The sequence below is a fragment of the Ceratosolen solmsi genome, unplaced genomic scaffold, assembly GCF_000503995.2.
Source record: "Ceratosolen solmsi marchali unplaced genomic scaffold, CerSol_1.0 scaffold11, whole genome shotgun sequence".
Taxonomy (NCBI): domain Eukaryota; kingdom Metazoa; phylum Arthropoda; class Insecta; order Hymenoptera; family Agaonidae; genus Ceratosolen; species Ceratosolen solmsi.
This window is the reverse complement of record NW_011948416.1, coordinates 4327121-4347530: the sequence shown is the minus strand read 5'-3', so window position 1 is coordinate 4347530 and position 20410 is coordinate 4327121. Positions and strand designations below refer to the sequence as shown.

The 20410-nt window shown below is 44.9% G+C and overlaps 1 protein-coding gene across 1 annotated transcript in view; it reads left to right on the top strand.

The window, feature by feature from the left end:
- Nucleotides 1-20410, top strand: part of retn (retained) — a 78862-nt gene that overhangs the window by 51909 nt on the left and 6543 nt on the right. The window contains exon 3 of the mRNA XM_011496076.1: nucleotides 16444-16627. Within this exon, the coding sequence (XP_011494378.1) occupies nucleotides 16444-16627 (184 nt within the window). The remainder of the gene's footprint in view (nucleotides 1-16443; nucleotides 16628-20410) is intronic.

Genomic DNA, 20410 nt, shown 5'->3' with positions numbered 1-20410 from the left:
TATATATATATATATATATATATATATATATATATATATATATATATATATATCTGTGTCCCTCATATCTCAGCCGGCGATAATGAACAAAGCGAGACGGCGATAGGAGGAGTGAGACGCGCGGAGCGAGGTTTTAATGCGGATCGTCACACGTGTGGAGGAGGTCAAGTCGCAGCGCGACCAAGCGAATCAAACAACCTCGTAAAATCTATCAAAGAACTTTCGCTCGCCCAAGGAACCGACGCATTTACAGAGAGAGAGTGAGAGAGAGAGAGAGAGAGAGAGAGAGAGAGAGAGAGAGCGAGCGCTGAGAAGGGCGGCGGCGGAGTAGAGTGGGAGAGCTTCGAGCGATTATTAGTTTAATGCGAATAGCGGCATTCGCGCACACGTGTTCGTTCGTGTGGCTTAGAATTCGCGTTTCGTAATCCCGGATCCGGGGAAATTTTACTCTTTGCGCAAACTCGAGCCACAACTCGCACGCACTTTCAACTTTACACTTGGCATAAGCTGTAGGAATTTCTTGGAATTGAAAAATCTGGATGATCGACGAAACCATTGATCTGGGAAGCCGAAGGAATCGGAAATCGCCCATCGGACTATCCCACTCCGTGCTGAATATAAAGCAAGATAGACGCAATGACATCGTGTCGGGGTGTAGCTAATCGCTCGCGATCTTCTTTCAGGATTTTATAATCGTCGGGCTATGCTTTTGGCGGTCTGCAATCGCTCGAAAGAATTCCCCATGCGCGCGCATGCACGTATCCTTATAAAAGCGACCTTTAAGCGTCACATGTGCATTATAAGTCGTCTCTTCTCCTACAGGGACTTTCACTTATTTAACGCCTCGTCCTTAGGCGACTGCGCACGACAGCGCAATAATCTTCGTCTCTGGCTGCATTTCGAGGAGTACAGCACCGAATATCGCTTATCCTCTCGACCTCGCCGTTAACCGTAATCATGTCATTGCGATGACGACTCGCTGCTCCGCCTCGCCCCCGTTTTACTTTCCGTTCTTCTTCGGCTTTTGTCACTGCTAATAGTAGACGTTACCGCTAAATTCCCTGTATCCCCCATAATTATTTATCACTTGTAGTTTTGACACGAGAATTAAGAGATTCGTGATAAAAAGCCGCCGAAAAAGCGATGAAGCGTACAAGAAAAGGGAATGAGAGAGCGTAGCAGCGAAGCACTTGGCCGTATACATTGTACGCATTATGTACAAAGTGTTAGGAGACCGCGCGGAATTAATCTCCGGCGTCGGTTGTCGCTCCCAACATCTGTACAATTATAATTAGCCGGCGAGCGCGTGTTTCTAATAAGAGCCGATCGACCAACGTCTGTTGGCAATCGACGTTGAGAAATGCCTTGGCCACCCACGTCGCCGGAATCCCGCGGGCGCTCCACCGGAATTATTCAGAGGCCGCGCCCCTACTACCGCGGCTACTTGTACGTGCGCGCGATGCCGGGTGGATGAATGCTTTGCTGGTGGGGGGGGGGGGGGGGGGGGGGGGTCGGAGCAGCTGATTAATCAAATCTGATCGTGTAAAGCCATGACATCGTCGAGAGTGTTGTTGTCGGTGGAATCGTCTCGGTGCTTGGCAGCTCGAGGAACATGAGCGGTGAACTTTTCCATCCGTCCAAAGACCTCGAATGATTGAAAAAGCCACGGGATATTCATTTTTCGTGGAAAACAACCAACGATCAATTAACCATGAAATTGAGATTTTTCAATTAGCTCGTGCAATCGATCCGCCGCCTCTGACTATTTTTTCGCTACTAACGATAAATCGCAGCTGTTGTGGTGTATAAGAGGTATGTCGAGAAAGAAAAACGCGCTGTTTTGTCTATTGTCCGTGACGGTATCATCTCGGCTTACTACTAGTTCTACTACTACTACTACTACTACTACTACTACTACTAATAATAATAATAATAATAATAATAATAATAATAATACTTAGCTGAACGGTGACGGCGACGGTTTTCTTTTTCTGGATCAAGAGCTTCTTGCCACACGGAAGCTAAATAATAAAATCGACGAAAGTGAGAAAACATTGATTTAAAGCTAAAGTGCTTTTAATTAGACTTTATGAGTTTAATGTGAAGCTTATTTAAGCGCGAAGCGAGAAGCCGAGTAAATAAAGTTGTAATAATGTTTGCATTAGAAATACATTGTTAGGAAATAATTGAAACGTTCTAAAGGTGAATTATTTATAATACGTCGCTCGACATTATTACCAATTCAAACCGAGGGTTTCCTCGTTTTTATTTTTGGATGATTTGGCACATATGATATTCAAATACAAGTACCATTAATTATGTTAGAGTTCCATAGCCAAACGACGATATGCGGCTACATCTACTTTATACGCCTTTTACAAATAAATACAAATAAAATTATTATGTCGCAATAGAGTGGTACTGAATTTTTTGGCTGCATATTATTATTAACGAATTATTTCATTCGATCGGACACTTACACTGCCAGTGTCTCCCCCACCCCCTCCACCGCCACGTCACCCCCTCCGCCTCACCATATAATCCTCTCTCCCCTCACCCGCCCCCCTCCTCTCCCCACATTTCCACCAAATCACCCAATCACCCAAGCCAAATATCGGAGAATCTTAAAACGATCAAAATGTATAGTAGTTAAAAGCTCGCCTATTTGTTTATTTTACTTTTAGATGAAATATGCCAGTTGAGCTACTGGCCTACCCACGTTCAGAAGCGCGGATCTATTAGATTTATTGTAAGAAAGAAAAGAGCGAGAAGAAAAAGAGCAAAGAATAATGAAGAAGAAGTAGAAAGTAGTAGAATTTGCTTCGGTCTTGTTGCTAATTTTACCAATAACATCGACCTCGGCGGGAAATCGGAAAACATGTGGCTATTATGTCAGTGACCTCGAGGCACGAACGTCGAGCCAATGTCGAGAGAGTCGGGCATTTATTCGGAGAGTTGAGCGAGATTTTATAGAAGGAGAGGAGATGGGATCGTCGAGGAAGGGAGAAAAGATGTAGAGAGGGAGAAGGGCGGCCTAGCCCCCTTGTACGAGACCTGGGGGTCGTTTGTTCCATTGAGATGCGATTACGCGATCGCTGGTGGGTGGGAGGGGGGGGGGGTCAATCGCATGTCCCGAGCAACAAGTGGCTCCACCCCCCTACAACCCCCCCTCCCCGACCCGCCCACACTCCACCACTACAATTCATCCGTTTCGCTATAGAGTATGGGTAGCCGCTTCGTCCGACGAAAGCACTATCGTGGAGATTTCGATGCCACGTAGGAGCAATATCTCGTGGGGGTGCGGTGAGCGACGGCCACGAGGTGACCTTGAATATTTCGTTACGTCGTCCGTTCGTCTGTTCGTCTGTTCGGTTATCTGTTTCGGGCCTTGCCAAGGTCCTTCCGAGCAGTCATCGTTATTATGATTCTTATCTTGCTATTCATTATTAGGATAGGAGTCGGCGTTTTAGAAATTTATCGTTTCCTCATTCGACGACTTTTTCGTGGCTTTTTATATAGCTGTCGGACTGTTACGGGAGGAGACACAGGGAGTAATTTTAATAACTGGGCATAAAAGTGGTCTTGTCGAGCTAAATCGTAAATATAAAAGTTTGGAGTATTGTGATTGAGTCAAGCGCGTCGGCGTATGCATTGTTGTAAGCGTGTATTGGTGAAGAAAGATAGAAAGACGAAGAAAAAGTAGTCTCGTCAGACTGAGATAAGGTTCGCATTCTTAGACGTTGGCCGTGCGATTTAGATGAAAAAAAGTGGTGACGCAAAGTTATTGAGTAATTATTCAAATTAATAACATTTTATGCCCACGTTTGGTCGTAAAATTGGCCGAGCAGGCATCGCAGCACCGCCAATTGAATAACGCATAACATTGTATCCATTTAATTTCCGAATGACAATCCGTATTATCCGTATTAAAATCCGTAATATACGGCCGTGAATCTATCAGAAGTAGCGAAATTTTGTATATTTCCGAATTTGTAATCAAACGGTATAATATGTCTAGCAGGGCCATTAAAAGCCACCGCGCTAATAAAAACTTCGGCGCTGTTTCATCCTCTGCCTCCCTAACCCCTAATCTCGTAAAACAAAAATCGTCCCAATAAAAAACGCGCGGTCCACGCGGCTCGTCCCGTCTGCCGCCCAATGCGAAAGCGAGCGGGAGAGAAAGGAGGAGGAGAAGGAGGAGGAGGAGGGCAAAAACACTGCGCATATCTCATCTTTATGGATATTTATCGGGCAGTCGTAATAATCGAGAGCGCGAACGGCTCGATCGAGAATCGGCCATTCGGCTGCGAACTTAGTATCTTTCATTCTTCGTCGGTGCGAGAATCTCACATCCCCGGCCCTCGTCTTCTCCACCCTCACGGCCCGCCAATTTTTTTGCCCCTCGCCGCGTCATCTCTTTTTATTTCTCGTTCTTCGTTTTTATTCTACGCGCAGCGTTTAACGATGCACTCAATCTCCCTTTTCGTCGTTCGCGTTAAAATTAATCCAAGAGCGAGCCACAAATTTTGCAAAAGGCGTCGGCGTTGAAGACTTTTATGGGAGACCCCAAGGAAGCGAGGGAAGATGGGAGGAGAATCGCCTCGGTAAGGGCCTCTAGTTTTTCTTCTTTTAATCTCTTTTATCTAGCGGCCCTTTGTCGCGTGCTCCCGGCACGGCACTACACCACCACTCTCCCCGTCACTCGAGCGAACATTTTCAGTTAAACGAGACCCACGGCCAACCCGAGACTCGACCATTCCTCATTACATTCCCGTTTCTCTGGATTAGATGCGATAAACGTAAATTTATTGGTATTTATATGCTCGCCGATTATGGCCAAAACGCAATTTCCACTTCATATATGATATTACGTGGAGGAAGACACTAATGGAGATTAGACAATTTTACTGCCTTAACACTCTTGTCCATCTTATCTATGGGGACAGAGCGCTCCATTGGCTAAAAGACTCGCGCGAATCACTGATTATCATTAAAAGCTGATTTACGACGATTAGCTATATTTTTTTTTTTTATAAAAATCATCGCTCTCGTGGCAGATTAGGCAAATGTAGTTTTCACGATTTTCAAGAGCTAAATGATATTTGGTTGTTGATACGCAATGCAGAATGTAATTTAGAGAAGGCTGATATGGAAAAAAAAGGATAATGGATAATGGAAAATGGAAAAATTATCAAACGCCAACGTACGTTGTAGTTAATGACGAATCCACACACTACGCTCTTAACAATCATTTAACGCGTAGCTTTTTTTTTTTTTTTTTTTTCCTTCCCTTCTTCATCGTGTCTTTCATCATTTTTTTATTGTTGTTACTTTTTGTGTTTTCTTTTATTTTTATAAATCGCAGTCACGGTTTTGCTGTGCCATTAGGCGTCAGTGGTGATACGTCAAAAAACAAAACAAAATCAAAAAAAAAAAAAAAAAAAAAAAAAAAAAAGAAAAAGGGAAAAACAGGTAGCTCATCCTCGTGCAGTCGGAGAGCACAAGATATTTCGTCCCTCGTAAAACGTGTCGAAATTCCTCCTCTTCTTGACGAAGAAGGGGGCGGCGGTGGTGGTGGTGGTAGTGGTGGTAGTGGTGGTGGTGGAGTCGGCGGCCAGAGGGAGGAGAGTCGAGGTGTAAAAGTTTAAAAGACTTCCTTTCCGGTCGCGCGCAGACACGCGCAAGGAATAGACAAACAGTTTAACTCGCGACGGATCGTAAATTACTTCAATATTTCCGCGAAATCCTAACGAGATTATAAAGCACATTGTAGCACTGTTATATTCGCGTCTTCGCCCTTTCCTTGCGACCGCTTGTTTCTTTCCACGTGCGTTTATAAGCCATCTGCAACGATCTATTTATATTGTGCACGTATCCATCCAGTAATCTCTTAGTCTATACTTCGTGCTCTTGTCTACATTTTGTTTGTTTGAAGTTAACATATTGTGTACACTCTGTGTTATCGATGTGTAAGAGCCTCGTGATATTCTATTGCAATGGGAAAGTTGAAAGGCGAACGGATGATTTTGCGAATTCCGCGACTCTGTGAATTGGCCGCAGCAATAATCAATATTCAATCTCGGAATTTTCTCGGATTTAATGTTGGTAAATAATGAAGAAATTGGTCAAATTTACTTGAAATATCGCAACATTTAAGATCCATTATTAACAATATAAACAATTTTACTTGGACATCTCGAGACTTTGCTCCATTACTAAAGGAGTATGGGTTTTCGATATGGGAATATCATCGGCTTGATCAAACAATTTTTTTGTACTTATAATTATTTATCAACGGTGCACGCAGCAATTTTCCCTTTATATCTTCAAGAGCTACGTATTTGTGTTAAACGCTTTCTTAAATCTCTTAAATATGCAATTACGACTCATCATAGTAGTTAACTAACATTGTACGTATTCGTAAAAGCTTGAATAAATTCGAGGCCTTGGTTTTTTTCAAGTCGAAGCATCTTAGCTGAAACATTCTTACACGAAATTCAGTATAAGCTGGGTGGGTAGTGCAGGAACAAAGAGGCAACGATTTAAAATCGTTCATCTGCATGCCATCGCCTATCATCATAACAGCCAAACTAAATTCAAAAGTTCCAATAAATTCTCCCATTCTTTAGAATCATCTTCCCTCTCTGTTCGGGCGGGCGCGCGCGGGCACATGTGCTATCTCTCACTCTCACTCTCACTCTCTCTCTCTCTCTCTCACTCTCTCTCTCTCTCTCTCTCTCTCATACTCAGTCTCTTACTCATTCTCTACGCTCGAATCCTCCTTCTCTCCTGTCTCGACACGCGGAGCAGTAAACGTCGTGTGTATTTCATATGAAACTCCACCCCCACGCGCGCGATGCCAATTTCGCTCACCCCACTTCCTCCCTTCTCATACAATGTATACATGTGTACGTTAACAAAGTTGGCTCTCCCTCGATCCCTCATTCCCTTGTATATAGTCGTGCGCGCCCATACACATGCACAAACGCACGTAAAAATACGTTGTTCCCCCGGTCGGGTTGCGTACGTCACTTTTGCTATTGGCATGTCCACTTTTGCTATCCAAGTCATTATCGATAACGTTAAAGGAAATAATTATCAAGAGTTCGGACTCTCGGGACTGTTGAAATAATGTTAAATCCTTTATAAGCTAATGAAATAACCATTAAATTCAAAAAATGTGAAAAGCGTAAGATAATTTTTACTCTTTTCGTTAATTTTCAAACATCGTCGTCGTCGTCGTCGTCGTTGTTGTTATTGTTTGTTTTTGTCTGCTGTTGTTGTTATTATTGTTTGTTGTTTGTCGTTTGTTGTTTGTTGTTGTTGTTGTTTGTTGTTGTTGTTGTTGTTGTTGTAAATTGAAAAATGCTCGTTCAACGAGATCTGATTTTTGCTAATCATTTGATAATAATACAGCTATTATTAATGGGGCAATTCCCCGAAAGCGAATTTCGTATTATTTTTCTTTGGAGCGATCGTATACTAAAGTCGAGAGGGAAGTGAGCGCACGCCAATATATCAGTACTCCCGAACGTACTGAAGCACACATAGTAGAGACATACAAGAATGCCGCAAGAGCGTGTTAATTCCGAGTATAAGAGCAGAGAAGGAAGGAAAAATAAGTAGAATAAGCAACGACGCTTGGCTTTCAACATATTTGACAGGCAACATAGTATCATGTAGGTAGGCACAAATTAACAAGTATGTAGAAAAACAAATGCCGTAGGGACAAAAAAATCACGTGGCAAAATAAGATAAAGTATTGCGAAAGCTAAGAAAACATCTAATAGGAAATGCCAGGATACTAACCCGGCCGTTATCCCGCGTGGGGCGCTAACGTGACCTAATGTGACCTTGGTACAGCTAATATGACGATGGATTGCTATGGGGATTGTCATGAATTCGAATTCAACTCTTATTACATCTCTCCTTCTACTCATCTCGTCTTCTCCAACGTCGTATTTTCATTCGAGGACTCGAGTCGTTGGTGTTAATTGTCGCGTAGTGCTGCGACTAAGATAAAAGCGACGTTAGCAGGAACATTAATATGGAATTGCTATTGAAATAGAGTTGGTGACCAGTCACATAGCGCCACCAAAACATTTCCCCTTATTTTCTTCAGCATTTAAACGACGTTTTGTCCTTTTTCTTTTTTATTAATAAACATATTTTATTATCCTAATTTTATATTGCGTGCCAAATGAGAAGAAGAAGAAGAAGAAGAAGAAGAAAAAAAAAAGAATATATAATCCCATAAAGGTATATTATTAAATATCGCTGTGGGGAGCAATTCGAACAACCTGGACTTGTAAATGACCAATAAAATGTTTTCTTATACCTCTACCGAGACAATCAATTCCCTCGATATTATAGCAAGTGCTATAAAGTAGAAAATGAGCTCTCAAGTGACATAATTTTTAACTCTGTTATTATAAGCATGAAACAATGCTCCGTAATATACGTAGCGGCCAGTAAGATTACCTACTCCACTAGACCTTGTTCTTTTTCCTTTTTTTTTTCTTCTTCTATTTTTTTTTTTTTTTTTTTTTTTTTTTTTTTTTTCCCCCCCCGGGGGGGGGGGGGGGGGGGGGGGGAGAGAAAAAAGAAAAAAGAAAAAAGAAAAGAAAAGAAACTCTTGCTATTATTATTATTATTATTATTATTATTATTATTATTATTATTATTATTATTATTATTATTATTATTATTATTATTATTCTCGTTTTGCGCTTGTGTTTTGTTTGTGAAAGATGGTTATATTTTTCATTTGGCCTCGGTTAAAACGGATTTTATAGGGACGGATGGGGGGTAGGCGCACTTGCTTCTGTACACGCGATCGGCCAGCGCGATTCGAACTTGGCCCAAGTTGGCGCAAAAACTCGTTCCTCGCCGCATTTAAATACAGTCCCATGACTCGGGAGGATCTCTCAAGGAGTGCTCTCGCGGAGCTCGTTGCAGTGCAATGGAAAGGAAAAAAGAGACGAAGAGAGTCGAATGGTCGGCCGGCTATCGCGGAGGAGCTAACAGCAGCGAGTGCCGACATAAAAGGAGGAAATTGAAAAATGCGATGGATAAGCGGAAAGAAAGAGAGAAAATGAGAGAACAGTGGAGTTATTGTCCCGGCGAGTAGGGCCCGCCGAGTATCGGGAGTAGCGCGAGTCAAATCGTTTAAGTGGAAGAAACGACGGAGGCGGCTTGGCTTCATAATGCCTAATGAAAGGAACGAGGTGGGCGGTGAGGGTGGTGGGCGATTACGGTAAGGTGAGGGGAGGCGAATGTGGTGGCGGTGGGGACGGACGGGTGGTTTAGCAAGGGAAAGGGGGAATGAGAATGGAAGAATCATGGAAGGACTAGGAGCCTGGTACGATTAGTCGTGAGGCAATATACCGGGCCGATTTGCATGCGATGCAAATTATTATTTCGCCTCGGCACCCAATGCACGCGCCATCCTGATATGCGCCCCGTGGATAACGCGATGAGTCCATTTCTCGCAATGTGTACTTAAAGGGCCGTTTAAGGGGCTCCGTACTTGCTTAATCTTCCCAACGACTCAGTTATTTGCCTTGGAGGCGGATTCGTTCGTGCTGACGTGGATCGCGACTCGATCTCTTCTCCTCCAACGCCAGCTCTCTCCGCCAGTCAATTGCGACTTATACTCAATAAAGAGTAGCTTTAAGACATTCGAGTGCTGTTTCGAATATCCGCAATGACGAATAAATCACGGACGTTGTTATGGGTGGAGAAACTTTTTTACTTTTGAAAAAAATTGCGCATTTAAAAAGTCATTTTTTTCCATAATCCGAGTGCCGATAATGCGGGGACAATTGGGTTAGAGCGGATGCAACGTGCGCGCAGCAGTCGTAACGGAGGTGAGAAATAAGAAACGTAATTTTGCCAAGTTATAGGTCTTATTTTAAAATTTAGAGTCTAACAACAATTCCCTGCGCGTTCTCTATTGTGCTAATGAGGGAGGCTGGAGAATGCGTATTTCGCAGCGACGACGTCGTTTGGTCCCGTTTGGCGTTAAATTGCGATGGGGCCGATGCGTCGCGACAAAGTCCTTTTGGTTATAAGTCGGCAGATGTAATTTGAGCGGCATCGTTTCGACCTCTCTCCCCCCCCCCTCAACCTCAACCTCCCACCACCCATATCCCATATCCCACATCCCACATCCCACCCATCGGCCTTACCACCCACCCAACGACTGCCTCGTGCAAAAGACTAACGTTGCGTGGCTCTTCCTACATCAACATTTGCTCACCTTTTCCGTTAGGAATAGAACCGCGGGAGAAGTTTTTTGGCTACTAAGGTCGGACTAGACGCGCGGACGCGCGGCTCTTCACTATTTAAATTGTCATGCTCCCGATAAAGCCGAGCGGCATATAGAGTCAAATAAACTATCGCTCGTGAATTTATTGGGAGATATTTTAAAAGTCTTGCAGTGTGGTCCTGAAAGTAAGTGCATGCTTCGGTGAAATAAAGCCAAACGTATTATTACGCAAAAGCTGTATAGTAATGGATATATTAAAAGAGCAACTGATTAAAATACCGATATTCAGTAAACTCAAAAATCTATAACAAAAATAAACGATGTTAAATTTTTATAAGCCAGATGGACGAGTCACTTTGTTAAGATAAATAAGGGCGAACAAACAAATCTTATTAGGGCAACATTAACCACATTCGATTAAACCCTATTGCTCTTTCTTTTTAGTTTATTTCCCTCCCCCCCCCCCCCCCCCCCCTCTCTCTCTCTCTCTCTCTCTCTCTCTCTCTCTCTCTTGTCTCGCTCAAAGTGACAATTTTCTCGACGTTCAAGCCACAAGCCACAACTTTGAAAAATGAAAAAGTCCAAGAGTGAGAGATGTAAAAAATTTCTTAAGCCGTACGAGTCAAGCACCCCATCCCTCTCGTCCCTACGCCGCACGTATTAGCCACTTCCACCGAACCACCCTTCTGTCAAAATAACCCATAAAGTGCAGCGTTTTGTTTCCTATACCAATTACTCCGTCTTACATTGTACATTGTGTGCGCGAAGGCTCCACCCATATTTTATGCGCGCGCGCTTGTGCGTGTGCGTACCCTCTCACTCGGAATCGACAGGGCGCATTGCGCTCTCCGTTTATACGACGTCGTTCCTCATCCGCGCGCCGCCGACTCTTTCCTATCGCAGCACTCGTATTCTTCTCCCGTCCTCCCTTTCTCCTGACCGTCACCAACCACTCTCCACCACCCGTTACGTCCTACCGTCGCCGCCACCCACGAAACCCCGTCTCACCGGCCCCAACAGCAAACGCCCTTCAACCGCACAAGGGCTAGGTGGGTCCTTAACGAGGGCCCGAGTGGACCGTGAGTCTCTCGCTTCTGCGTGATCCGACTTTCTTCTTGGACGCGGTTCGAAATCAAAATGCCCGGCGCTGGACTATCGTGTCCCTCCTAGACGATGAGTTACGACGAGCGGTGATTGCCGCCGATTGTTGACCCTTGTCATTCGCATTAATTAATGCACGCAGTGGTCGACGCCGTCGGTTGATTTGAATTGATTTTGAAAAATTTCGTTGTAAATAAAAATGTTCGTGTCAAGTTGCTCTGTAAGAAACTCGCTTCGTTTTTTTTTGTTTTTTTTTTTTTTTTTTTTTTTTTTTTTTTTTTTTTTTTTTTTTTTTTTTTTGCAAATTGTACTGTAGGCTTTTAGATTTCCATCTCAATTTGACTTGCAATTCGACACGCGGAGATGTCGAAGATGTCGGCCAGTAGCTGGACAATAAATAATAGCAAAGTCGACAATTTATTATGATTTTGATTGACATAAGTAGCTCGAGTCTCGGCAAAATATAAATCCTTTTTCACTGTGGTTTATTTGTTGTTTGTCGAGCTAAGATCGACCGGAAAAGGATGAAAGAACAATCATTGTGATCATCATCGGCAACGACGGCAGCAAAAGGGCGTCGAGTCATTGCTATGTGGGCCATCGACGCGTGCGAGCGAAATCGGTATATTACGCCGGGACTTCACTGCCGTGCGAGAGAGACGGAAAAATGAGGAGAATCAGCAATAGAGTGAGAGCGAGTACGCGCGCACGGGACCGAGAGCGAGAGAGAGAGAGAGAGAGAGAGCAACGTCGACGGCCATTATAAAAATAACTGCTGATTGGACGCCCTACCAAGAAAAGTCATAATCGCATCCTGAAATGCCGCTCCCTCTCGCATTCTCTCTCTTATTATCTCTCTCTCTCTCTCCTCTGTCTGTCTTTCTATATCTCCTCCCTCCCCGCTACTCTCGTTCCCTTAGAATCAACTAGCTGCACAGTCTCAATCGAAAAATGAAATAGGTCTAGAAAATGATGGCTATATCTATAAATCGATGTGTTTTATAGTTCACTGGCAAATTAGCGCTTTATTCCATATTTATCGTAGATTATAATTATTGGGTATGATGACAAGTCACGAGGGAATAAAAAATTTTAAAAAAAAAAAAAAAAAAAAAAAAAAACAACAACAAAGAAAAAAAAGAGTCGAGGACGAATCTATTATCGGATTGGTTGAAATAGTTTAAGAACATAAAACAAAGCTTATTTGTAGGATTATGAAAATTTCACTAGTTTGAATAATTACGGATTCCTGAACCGTCACGGATTTCTTTTTCTTTTTCTTTTTTTTTTTCCGGGAAAGTCAGTTGAAATGTAAAAATAATTTCAATCGTGCTAAATGATTTAACGCAACGACGCTTCAACTGAAAATCATGAACTTTTATTAAGAGACTCGAATACAATACGCACTTACAAACACAAACGCAAGTGTAATATTTTTCCTCTTATTAATCAAGTCGAAAGCAATAATAAAATTAACGTTGATAGCAGTCTTTTTGTGTTTCAAGTTTACGGGGAAAAAAAAAAATGTTAATAATCATAGAAAGTAAATTGTTGAGAAAATCAGTATACCTGGGGAATAGCGCGCGAGTGCGAATTCAAAGTTAAGCCAACGAATAAATCCATTTGCACATTATTGACAAAATTATTGCGAAGTGATAACGTTACGAAATGCTTCTAATTTATCGGCGCCTTCCTAGGTTTATCACGACCACGTGGTCAGTTTTAGAATTAAGCTCCGAACATCATAATAATGCTGTCGAGATTTCATATGAAAATTTCATAATTAACAATGCAGACTGTACGAGCGAATGACCAAACCGTCCGTCCGTCCATCCATCCGAGCGGTTGTGCGCGTTCGTCTCACTCGCTGGGCCACTTGTTGACCAGCGATGGGCAATGAACGACGCTCGCTCCTATGAAAGTCATTTTTATATCTTGGGTTATTGCGGCAACTGCCGTCGTCGTCGCGACCTTCAAGATATCCATATTACTCGGTGACTTTACATCGTATAATTCCGTCTTCGAGTCTCTTTTACTTTCATATGGTTTTTGCCACGTCCTTGCTCTTGCGCGCACGCACCTCCCCCTCGTTTTTTCTCTTTTTTTTTTTTTTTTTTTTTTTTTTTTTTTTTTTTTTTTTTTTTTTTTTTTTTTATTCCCTCGTGACTTGTCATCATACCCAATAATTATAATCTACGATAAATATGGAATAAAGCGCTGGCAATTTTGCGATTACACCTGCCGTTTGATTTTTCATCTCAAGGGACTGCAAAATTTGTGGATAAATGAGGAAGGAGCTTGTCGGATGTAGCGGGGCGAAAGGACGACTTAACTCTGGTAAAAAGGCTAAATACCAACGAAATAGTTAAATCCGAATATAAATCTCAAAGAGTTGAAAATTATTGTAAGGAGGGGCGAAGGTTCCGTGGTAAATTAATAATTTAAAGGAGCCCAAACCCACCGAGCGCAATAATAAAAGCCTCACAGTATACATTGTCTCGTTGGCAGCAAAATATTCGCCCGTAGCGTATAATTATCTATCTGCAATATCTCGAGAGCCTAAACTAAACATCTCTATATGGAGAGAGTACGGGGGTCTTCTTCATTATCGTTGGGGCGCATGAAAAAAGCTGCAAAAGTGCCCCAAGAATCTGCGAATAAGGGGGATAAAAAAAACGGGGTCCGGGCCGCAGCATAATCGGGGTGCTCGTCTTAACAACCGGCCCGTGATATATTGCGTTCGTTTACTCCGCGACGTCGCGTACTTCATAAGTGTACGTGCGTAATATGCATCCATTGCCATATTCCGCCTCTCCCCGGTCTTATCGCTTCCTCGGTCTTTATATCCGTGCGCAGGAGTGCTCCTGTAAGAATTTAGCATCGGGCCGAGGTAGGAGAGCGAAGTACCCGGGACATGAGAGAGATACGGATAGAGAGAGAGAGAGAGAGAGAGAGAGAGAGAGAGAGAGAGAGAGATAGGGGAGATAGGAGAGTTGGGGGACATTAAAAAAGCCTCCCCGTACGCGCTGTATATATATCATGAGTAATTGCGGGGCCAATAATAAAGCCCGAGGGGCCAAGCCTCTTCTCGATAGCCCAAAATTGCCGGTTCCCCCACTCGTCCGCCCTCGGCTCATGCTCTCTCGTAGCTGCCCGCGAGGTAGAAAAATGGCGGCCGTACGAGCCCTTCGTCCTCAATGGCGGATAAACGATCCCTTCCATGCTCCGCCGCGTCGGCTCTTAAACTCCCTCCCCATTCCCCCACCCCCTGCACTGTCTCACTCTCTCTCTCTCTCTCTCTCTCTCTCTCTCTCTCTCTCTCTGTCTCGCCCGTTAGCGCGCGAGTGCGTGCGCGGCCTTAAGTAGATGCGAACCAGCGCATATATTTTATGCACTCGGACGTATGTGCGATGCGCGCAGCGGTCGTTACATTATGGGAGCAGAAATTGTGCGATGCGCGCGTCTATAAAGGATTTTTTTTCTCGTCCTGTTTTTCTTTTTTTGTTTCTTTTTTTTTTTTTTTTTTTTTTTTTTTTTTTTTTTTTTTTTTTTTGCTCGATTATTGAGCTTCGTGAGACGGCACTTACTTACCCGACCTCCTCCGTCTCGTCTCCGGCTCTCCTAAGGCCCGAGGAGCAAGAGACCACGTCCCACGTGAAAAAGGTTGCACCGCGAGATTTTTCGAGCAACTGATCGCTGCTCATAACCGCTTTGTAAATATCCTCGAATAAATGGTTCTTTAAGCCTTTGCGCGCATGCGCCCGAGTCGCTGTTACGATGCCAAACACGAGGTTCAAACCGCTACTCTGGACGCTTTATTCGGTCGGAGACATTATGTATTACAATAAATAACACCTCATTTCGATTGCATCAGATTGGCAATCGAGTGAGTACGCGAAGCTGATGCACTCTCAGGACGAATGGGCGATCAAGATTCGCGGGGTGGAGTTAAAGCTTCGCACGAGGTAACTGGGTGTTGGGGATTGTTTGGCTGTCGGGCCGAGGTGCACAGAGCCTCGGCGACTGTCTCGCATTTGTTATTAAGAAGGGGCTTACCAACCACGCTTATAAGGATAACGAAACTCTTGCCTTTTCTAATACGTGAATTTCTACCTACTTTTCTAAATATATTCACTAACTCGTAAAATTCATAAAAATTTCTGGCAACTCCGGTATTAGTATAAGCGAGCCGCAATAAAGCATAAATACTTTAATTTTCCTGTAATTACGGCGTCACTAACCTCCCTACAAGTTGGATCCTTAGGATGACGTGTAGCACAGGATAAGTAGTATAAAGGGGCCAGGTCAACGTACGGAGAACCAAAGTCGTATTTAAGAGCGAGTTTGGGCAGCAGTGCCGTCGTGGTGCCAAAACTCGATGCGTACCTACGGTGAGCGTAAGGTCCGCGTAAGGTTAGGCGAGGACGGGTGGGTAGATGGATTGTTGGGTGGTTGAGGGTCCGGGAGACGGAGTCGGGTCGCGGTGCGCTTAGATACACATCTACGGTTAGCTTTTAAGTATCGCGTAAAACTTTGGCGCGGCCCCGATGAGAATTTTACGACGTTTCCTCCCGGGTGGGGGAGATGGCGAGCGGAGAGGAGGCGGAGACGAGAAGCCGAAGGAGCGTTAACGAGAGTAATAATGAATTCGCGACTATCACGCGAAGGAGTGTAGTTTTTACGACTTGGCGAGCCACGACGCTGGGCCTCTCGTCGTTGCTTTCCAGAAACGCGGGTGCGATTCACCACCTACGCCACTCGCGCGCACGCACGCACGCACGCACGCACGCACGCACGCACGCACGCATGCACGCACGCACGCCCACCCACGTTTATTAGGTGGGAAATGATGGAACGAAGGGGTGGAGGCGAATTGGCAACGAATACACGAATCGCCGATCGGCTTTTACTTCGCGGCACTGGCTATCGTCGAAGCACATTGTCCCTTATCGTTGCTCTTCGCCTTGGCGCAATCGATTTAAAAATTTCCATTTTCCATGATATTTCACATACTTTTTATCAAATACTATAGAGCGGACGATCTAACACACGCATTCTCGCATCTGTTTCAGGAACACCGATAAACCGGCTGCCGATAATGGCAAAGTCGGTCCTCGATCTCTACGAGCTATATAACTTGGTGATCGCCCGGGGCGGTCTCGTCGACGTCATCAACAAGAAGCTCTGGCAGGAAATTATCAAGGGCCTTCACCTGCCGTCGAGCATAACCTCCGCCGCCTTCACATTACGCACCCAGTAAGAGATGCGTTTATTGATGCAATTGCCCCGAGGGTAGCCGAGGCGCCGGCCAATCGCGGCCGCGAATCGTCGTCCGCCCGACGGATCCGCGATGTTCTGAAACCCCCCATCCCGCCCCCTCTCCCCCTCTCTCTCCCTCTCTCTCTCTCTCTCTCTCTCTCTCTCTCTCTCTCCTTCCCCCTTACCACGCCTCGCCTCACCACCAAATACCCTCCCACGGCCACCTCTTGTCGTCGCATCCGCGGCTTTTCGATTTGCCAAAGTAGCACAGCCAATTACCTTAATGGCTAATTTTTCCGCGCGCGCGCTCGCTCTCGCCATTGCACGCGAGATCGATTTTCAATTTCATCGGGTCGAGGCGAGCCAAGGGCCTTTATGCCTACGCCGTCAGCGTCACCACCCCCTTCTCTTTCTTTTATTGCCATTCATGCTCCCAACGACTTTTCCTTTCCTCCGTTCGTTTCGCCTTGCGCTCGTAGACTTATATTCTTGGCAGCGTCGGCGATGGCGGTGGCGGTGGCGGCGTCAGAGGCGGTGGTAGCCAGGCTTCTCGAATCCACTTTCGCATCAGCTGCGCCGGAAATCCGATCGGCCACTCAATTTTGTGGGCGCCTGCCACGGTGACCGATGGATGAGCCGTTGGCTTCTTTCAACCAAAACTTTATGCTTATTCGTGACATGAGAAAAAAATCGCACGAACGATAGAGAGATCCCGCCCTTTTAGCAATTGACGCGTCCAAAGCTTTTCATCGTCCTAATCTTAATTCGATCGTTCAAATAATCAAATAATCCTCGTTGTGTTTGAGAGATTTTAATTTTTCGTTTTTGTTTTTGGCGTTTCCCGTCGACTGACGGTCGGACAATCTTTGCGCATGCACATTACACGTTTCTACTTTATCGGAGGTGAATTATTCCTAGAATATAGATCCTATGTAATAGGTTCGTCGGACATACGTTTATCGGCGTTGATGTGCACAAAATTGTGAACACAATATTGTGTTCCCTTAAGTCATCTCTTAGATAGTTCGTGTCTCTTAGAACGTTTGATAATCCACATCGAGTCGATTGTCATCGTACGCGAGCTTCCCAAAAGCCTCGCTTAGTTATATAGATTAGTTAAAGAAGAGTAGGAGGAGGAGGAGGATAACGAGGAGGGAGCGAAGAGAAAAGAGTGGAGGGAAGAAGAGTCGAAGCTTGAAAAGCGGCGCGTGCAGAGGCATCGATAGTACGTAGATTTAATTCTAAAAATAAACGAGCGATTTCACGGTACCGGTGGAGGGTTAAGGCGCGAGGAGGCGCGAAAAAGGAGCAACCGTGAAATGAAAAAAAGTACAGCGATAGGCGATACGATGATGCCGGGCTCGGAAGTCAAGGAGGCGCGGGAGATTCGAAATACACGTCAATGTCGGGGCGTAAATATGCGGACGCGCCGGAGCTGCTTTGTCGGCCTCGTCCCTCCCGATCTCTGACGAGACATTTATATAAGCGAGTCGGGAATACCCACGGCACTGGCTCACGAATAAAAATGCTTTATCGCGCGAGCTCGCCCCTGGAAGGGTGTGTGCGCATGTAGTGGGGTGGACGGGAAAAGGTTTATTTATCGCTATCAGTCTTTGATTGACAGTCCGTTAATGAGGTTGGGCGATGCCGGGGTGCGGGAGCCGGTGGGAGTGCCATTTTGCGCGTTCGGTTATCTCCTCCTCTGATTGATACGATTTCGTATAAGTCAGCGCATCGTCTAAGTTGGGAGTGAAAGCGGGTGTCGAGGGCGATGAGAGGTCACGTCGATCGCGACGATTTAACGAGGCTTTTACGATACCGAGCGCGTCTCTCGTCTCTCGTCTCTCGTCTCTCGTCTCTCGTCTCTCGTCTCTCGTCTCTCTCTCTCTCTCTCTCTCTCTCTCTCTTCGCCTCGCACATTCGCCTTGGCTTGTTTCTCCAGTCCCACGAAATTCAATGATCGGATCTCATTTGAAGCGCTGCTTCCCCGAAGCGGCGGTGGTAGTGGTGGTGGTGGTGGCGGTGGCAATGCGAACCGACCATAGGCACAGAAGTCGAAGCCACTCGCGCTGTGCCGAGCGGGGAATATTTTATCGTCCCTGCCTGTATACTTATGGGCCTTTTCGCGGTTTTCGCCCAATGCCTCGGCTTTTAAATACCGTTCATACTCCTTTTGTAGTCGTGCCGCGCTCTCTCACTCTCTTGTGTATTTTCCCTCGCAGTCCCCTTCCTCCGCGATATTTTAGTTTCTACGCACACATGGACTTGAGACGATGAAAGACGGGGCAACGGGATGGGTTGGGGGGGGGGGAATGATTATATTAAGGAAGTGTAACTTTGATAACACTGTGCAAATAGCGTCTGATGGCCATTGGGATTGGGGGGAGGGGGAGTTGGATAAAGGGAGAAAACCCTTGTGAAGAACCCTTTTTGGTGCTTTCTGGTGGGGAGGCTGTATTTGTTTCGCCGTGAAAGGAAGATGCTCGTGTAACTTGAGATGGATGGAAAGTAGTGGAAAGGAGATCTCGGATCTTAGAGAGAGATATGGTTATATCATTGCCGAGCGCCCGGGACGTGTCGTGTGCTTTTTTCTTTTTTCTCATATTTTTTTTTTTTTTTTTTTTTTTTTTTTTTTTTTTACTGTCGTTTCTCTCCCATGTTTTCTCGTCTTAAATATTTTCTACGGCCTTTATAAATACTCTTTCATCATTGTTCAATATTGGAGATTCGCGCGCTTATGTATCCATTAGATTATTAAGAAATGCGTAGAAAAAATGTTCTTTAAATAAGTTTAAGTAAGATAATTCAAGTAAAAAAGACAAAAAGAAGAAGAAGATGATGAGGAAGAAAAAGAAAGAGAGGGAAAATATTTCATCTCCAAGTAAAATCAGCCTCTAATTTTTCACTCTTTGCCGACAAAAGAAGCGAGTAAATTGCGTAATATTCGTTTGACAAAAATTTTTGGGTTTTTGTTTAATGTAGGTGTAATAAAAGATTGTAACTTTCCTCTTCTGCCTTACCAAACATAATGTGTCGTTATCCGTACCTGTCACAATTAATTCACGACTGTGACTGACGTGATCAAAGAAGCAACGTGTGGACATGAGCGAGCCAACGAGCATGAGAGAGAGAGAGAGAGAGAGAGAGAGAGAGAGAGAGAGATAGAGAGGGGGATAATAATAGAGAGGAAGGTATACGAAGTATAGGAGAGAGAAATGGGAAGAGAAGGCCCGTAGAAAGTCACGTCGTAAATTCGAGCAGCAGCAGCAGAGAGAGAGAGAGAGAGTGAGAAAGAGAGGGGGGGGGAGAGTAAAAGCTCACGAAATTTCAAGCAACGTATAATAACATCGCGCGGAGCTGCACCGACGAATACGATCGACAGCGTCGCTTTCTTGGCCCGATATCGGCCTCGAAAATTACCTGTCTCGCGCACTACGCAACAACGAGGTTATGGCCCTGTTGGTGCTGGTGGAAGAGTGGCGGGCGGCGATGGGTAGGCAAATGGGCACAAGACTCCGAGGGATAATTCGCGAATGTTATTTATTTCGACGTATGGCGGCGGTGAGCGCATCGATCGAGCCCGAAACGAGGTGCGCTCCTTTCCTCTCCCTCCTAACCTCCCATCTTCTTTGCTTTCCATTACTTTCAGGCAATCTAACCCGCCCCTAAATATTCCCACCCCCTCTAGCTAACTCCGCTATAATACAGCATAATGCCGTGCTTCGGGGACAACGAGAAAGGGCCCCACGCGCGAATTTACGTAGTTTTCGATCCCTCGGC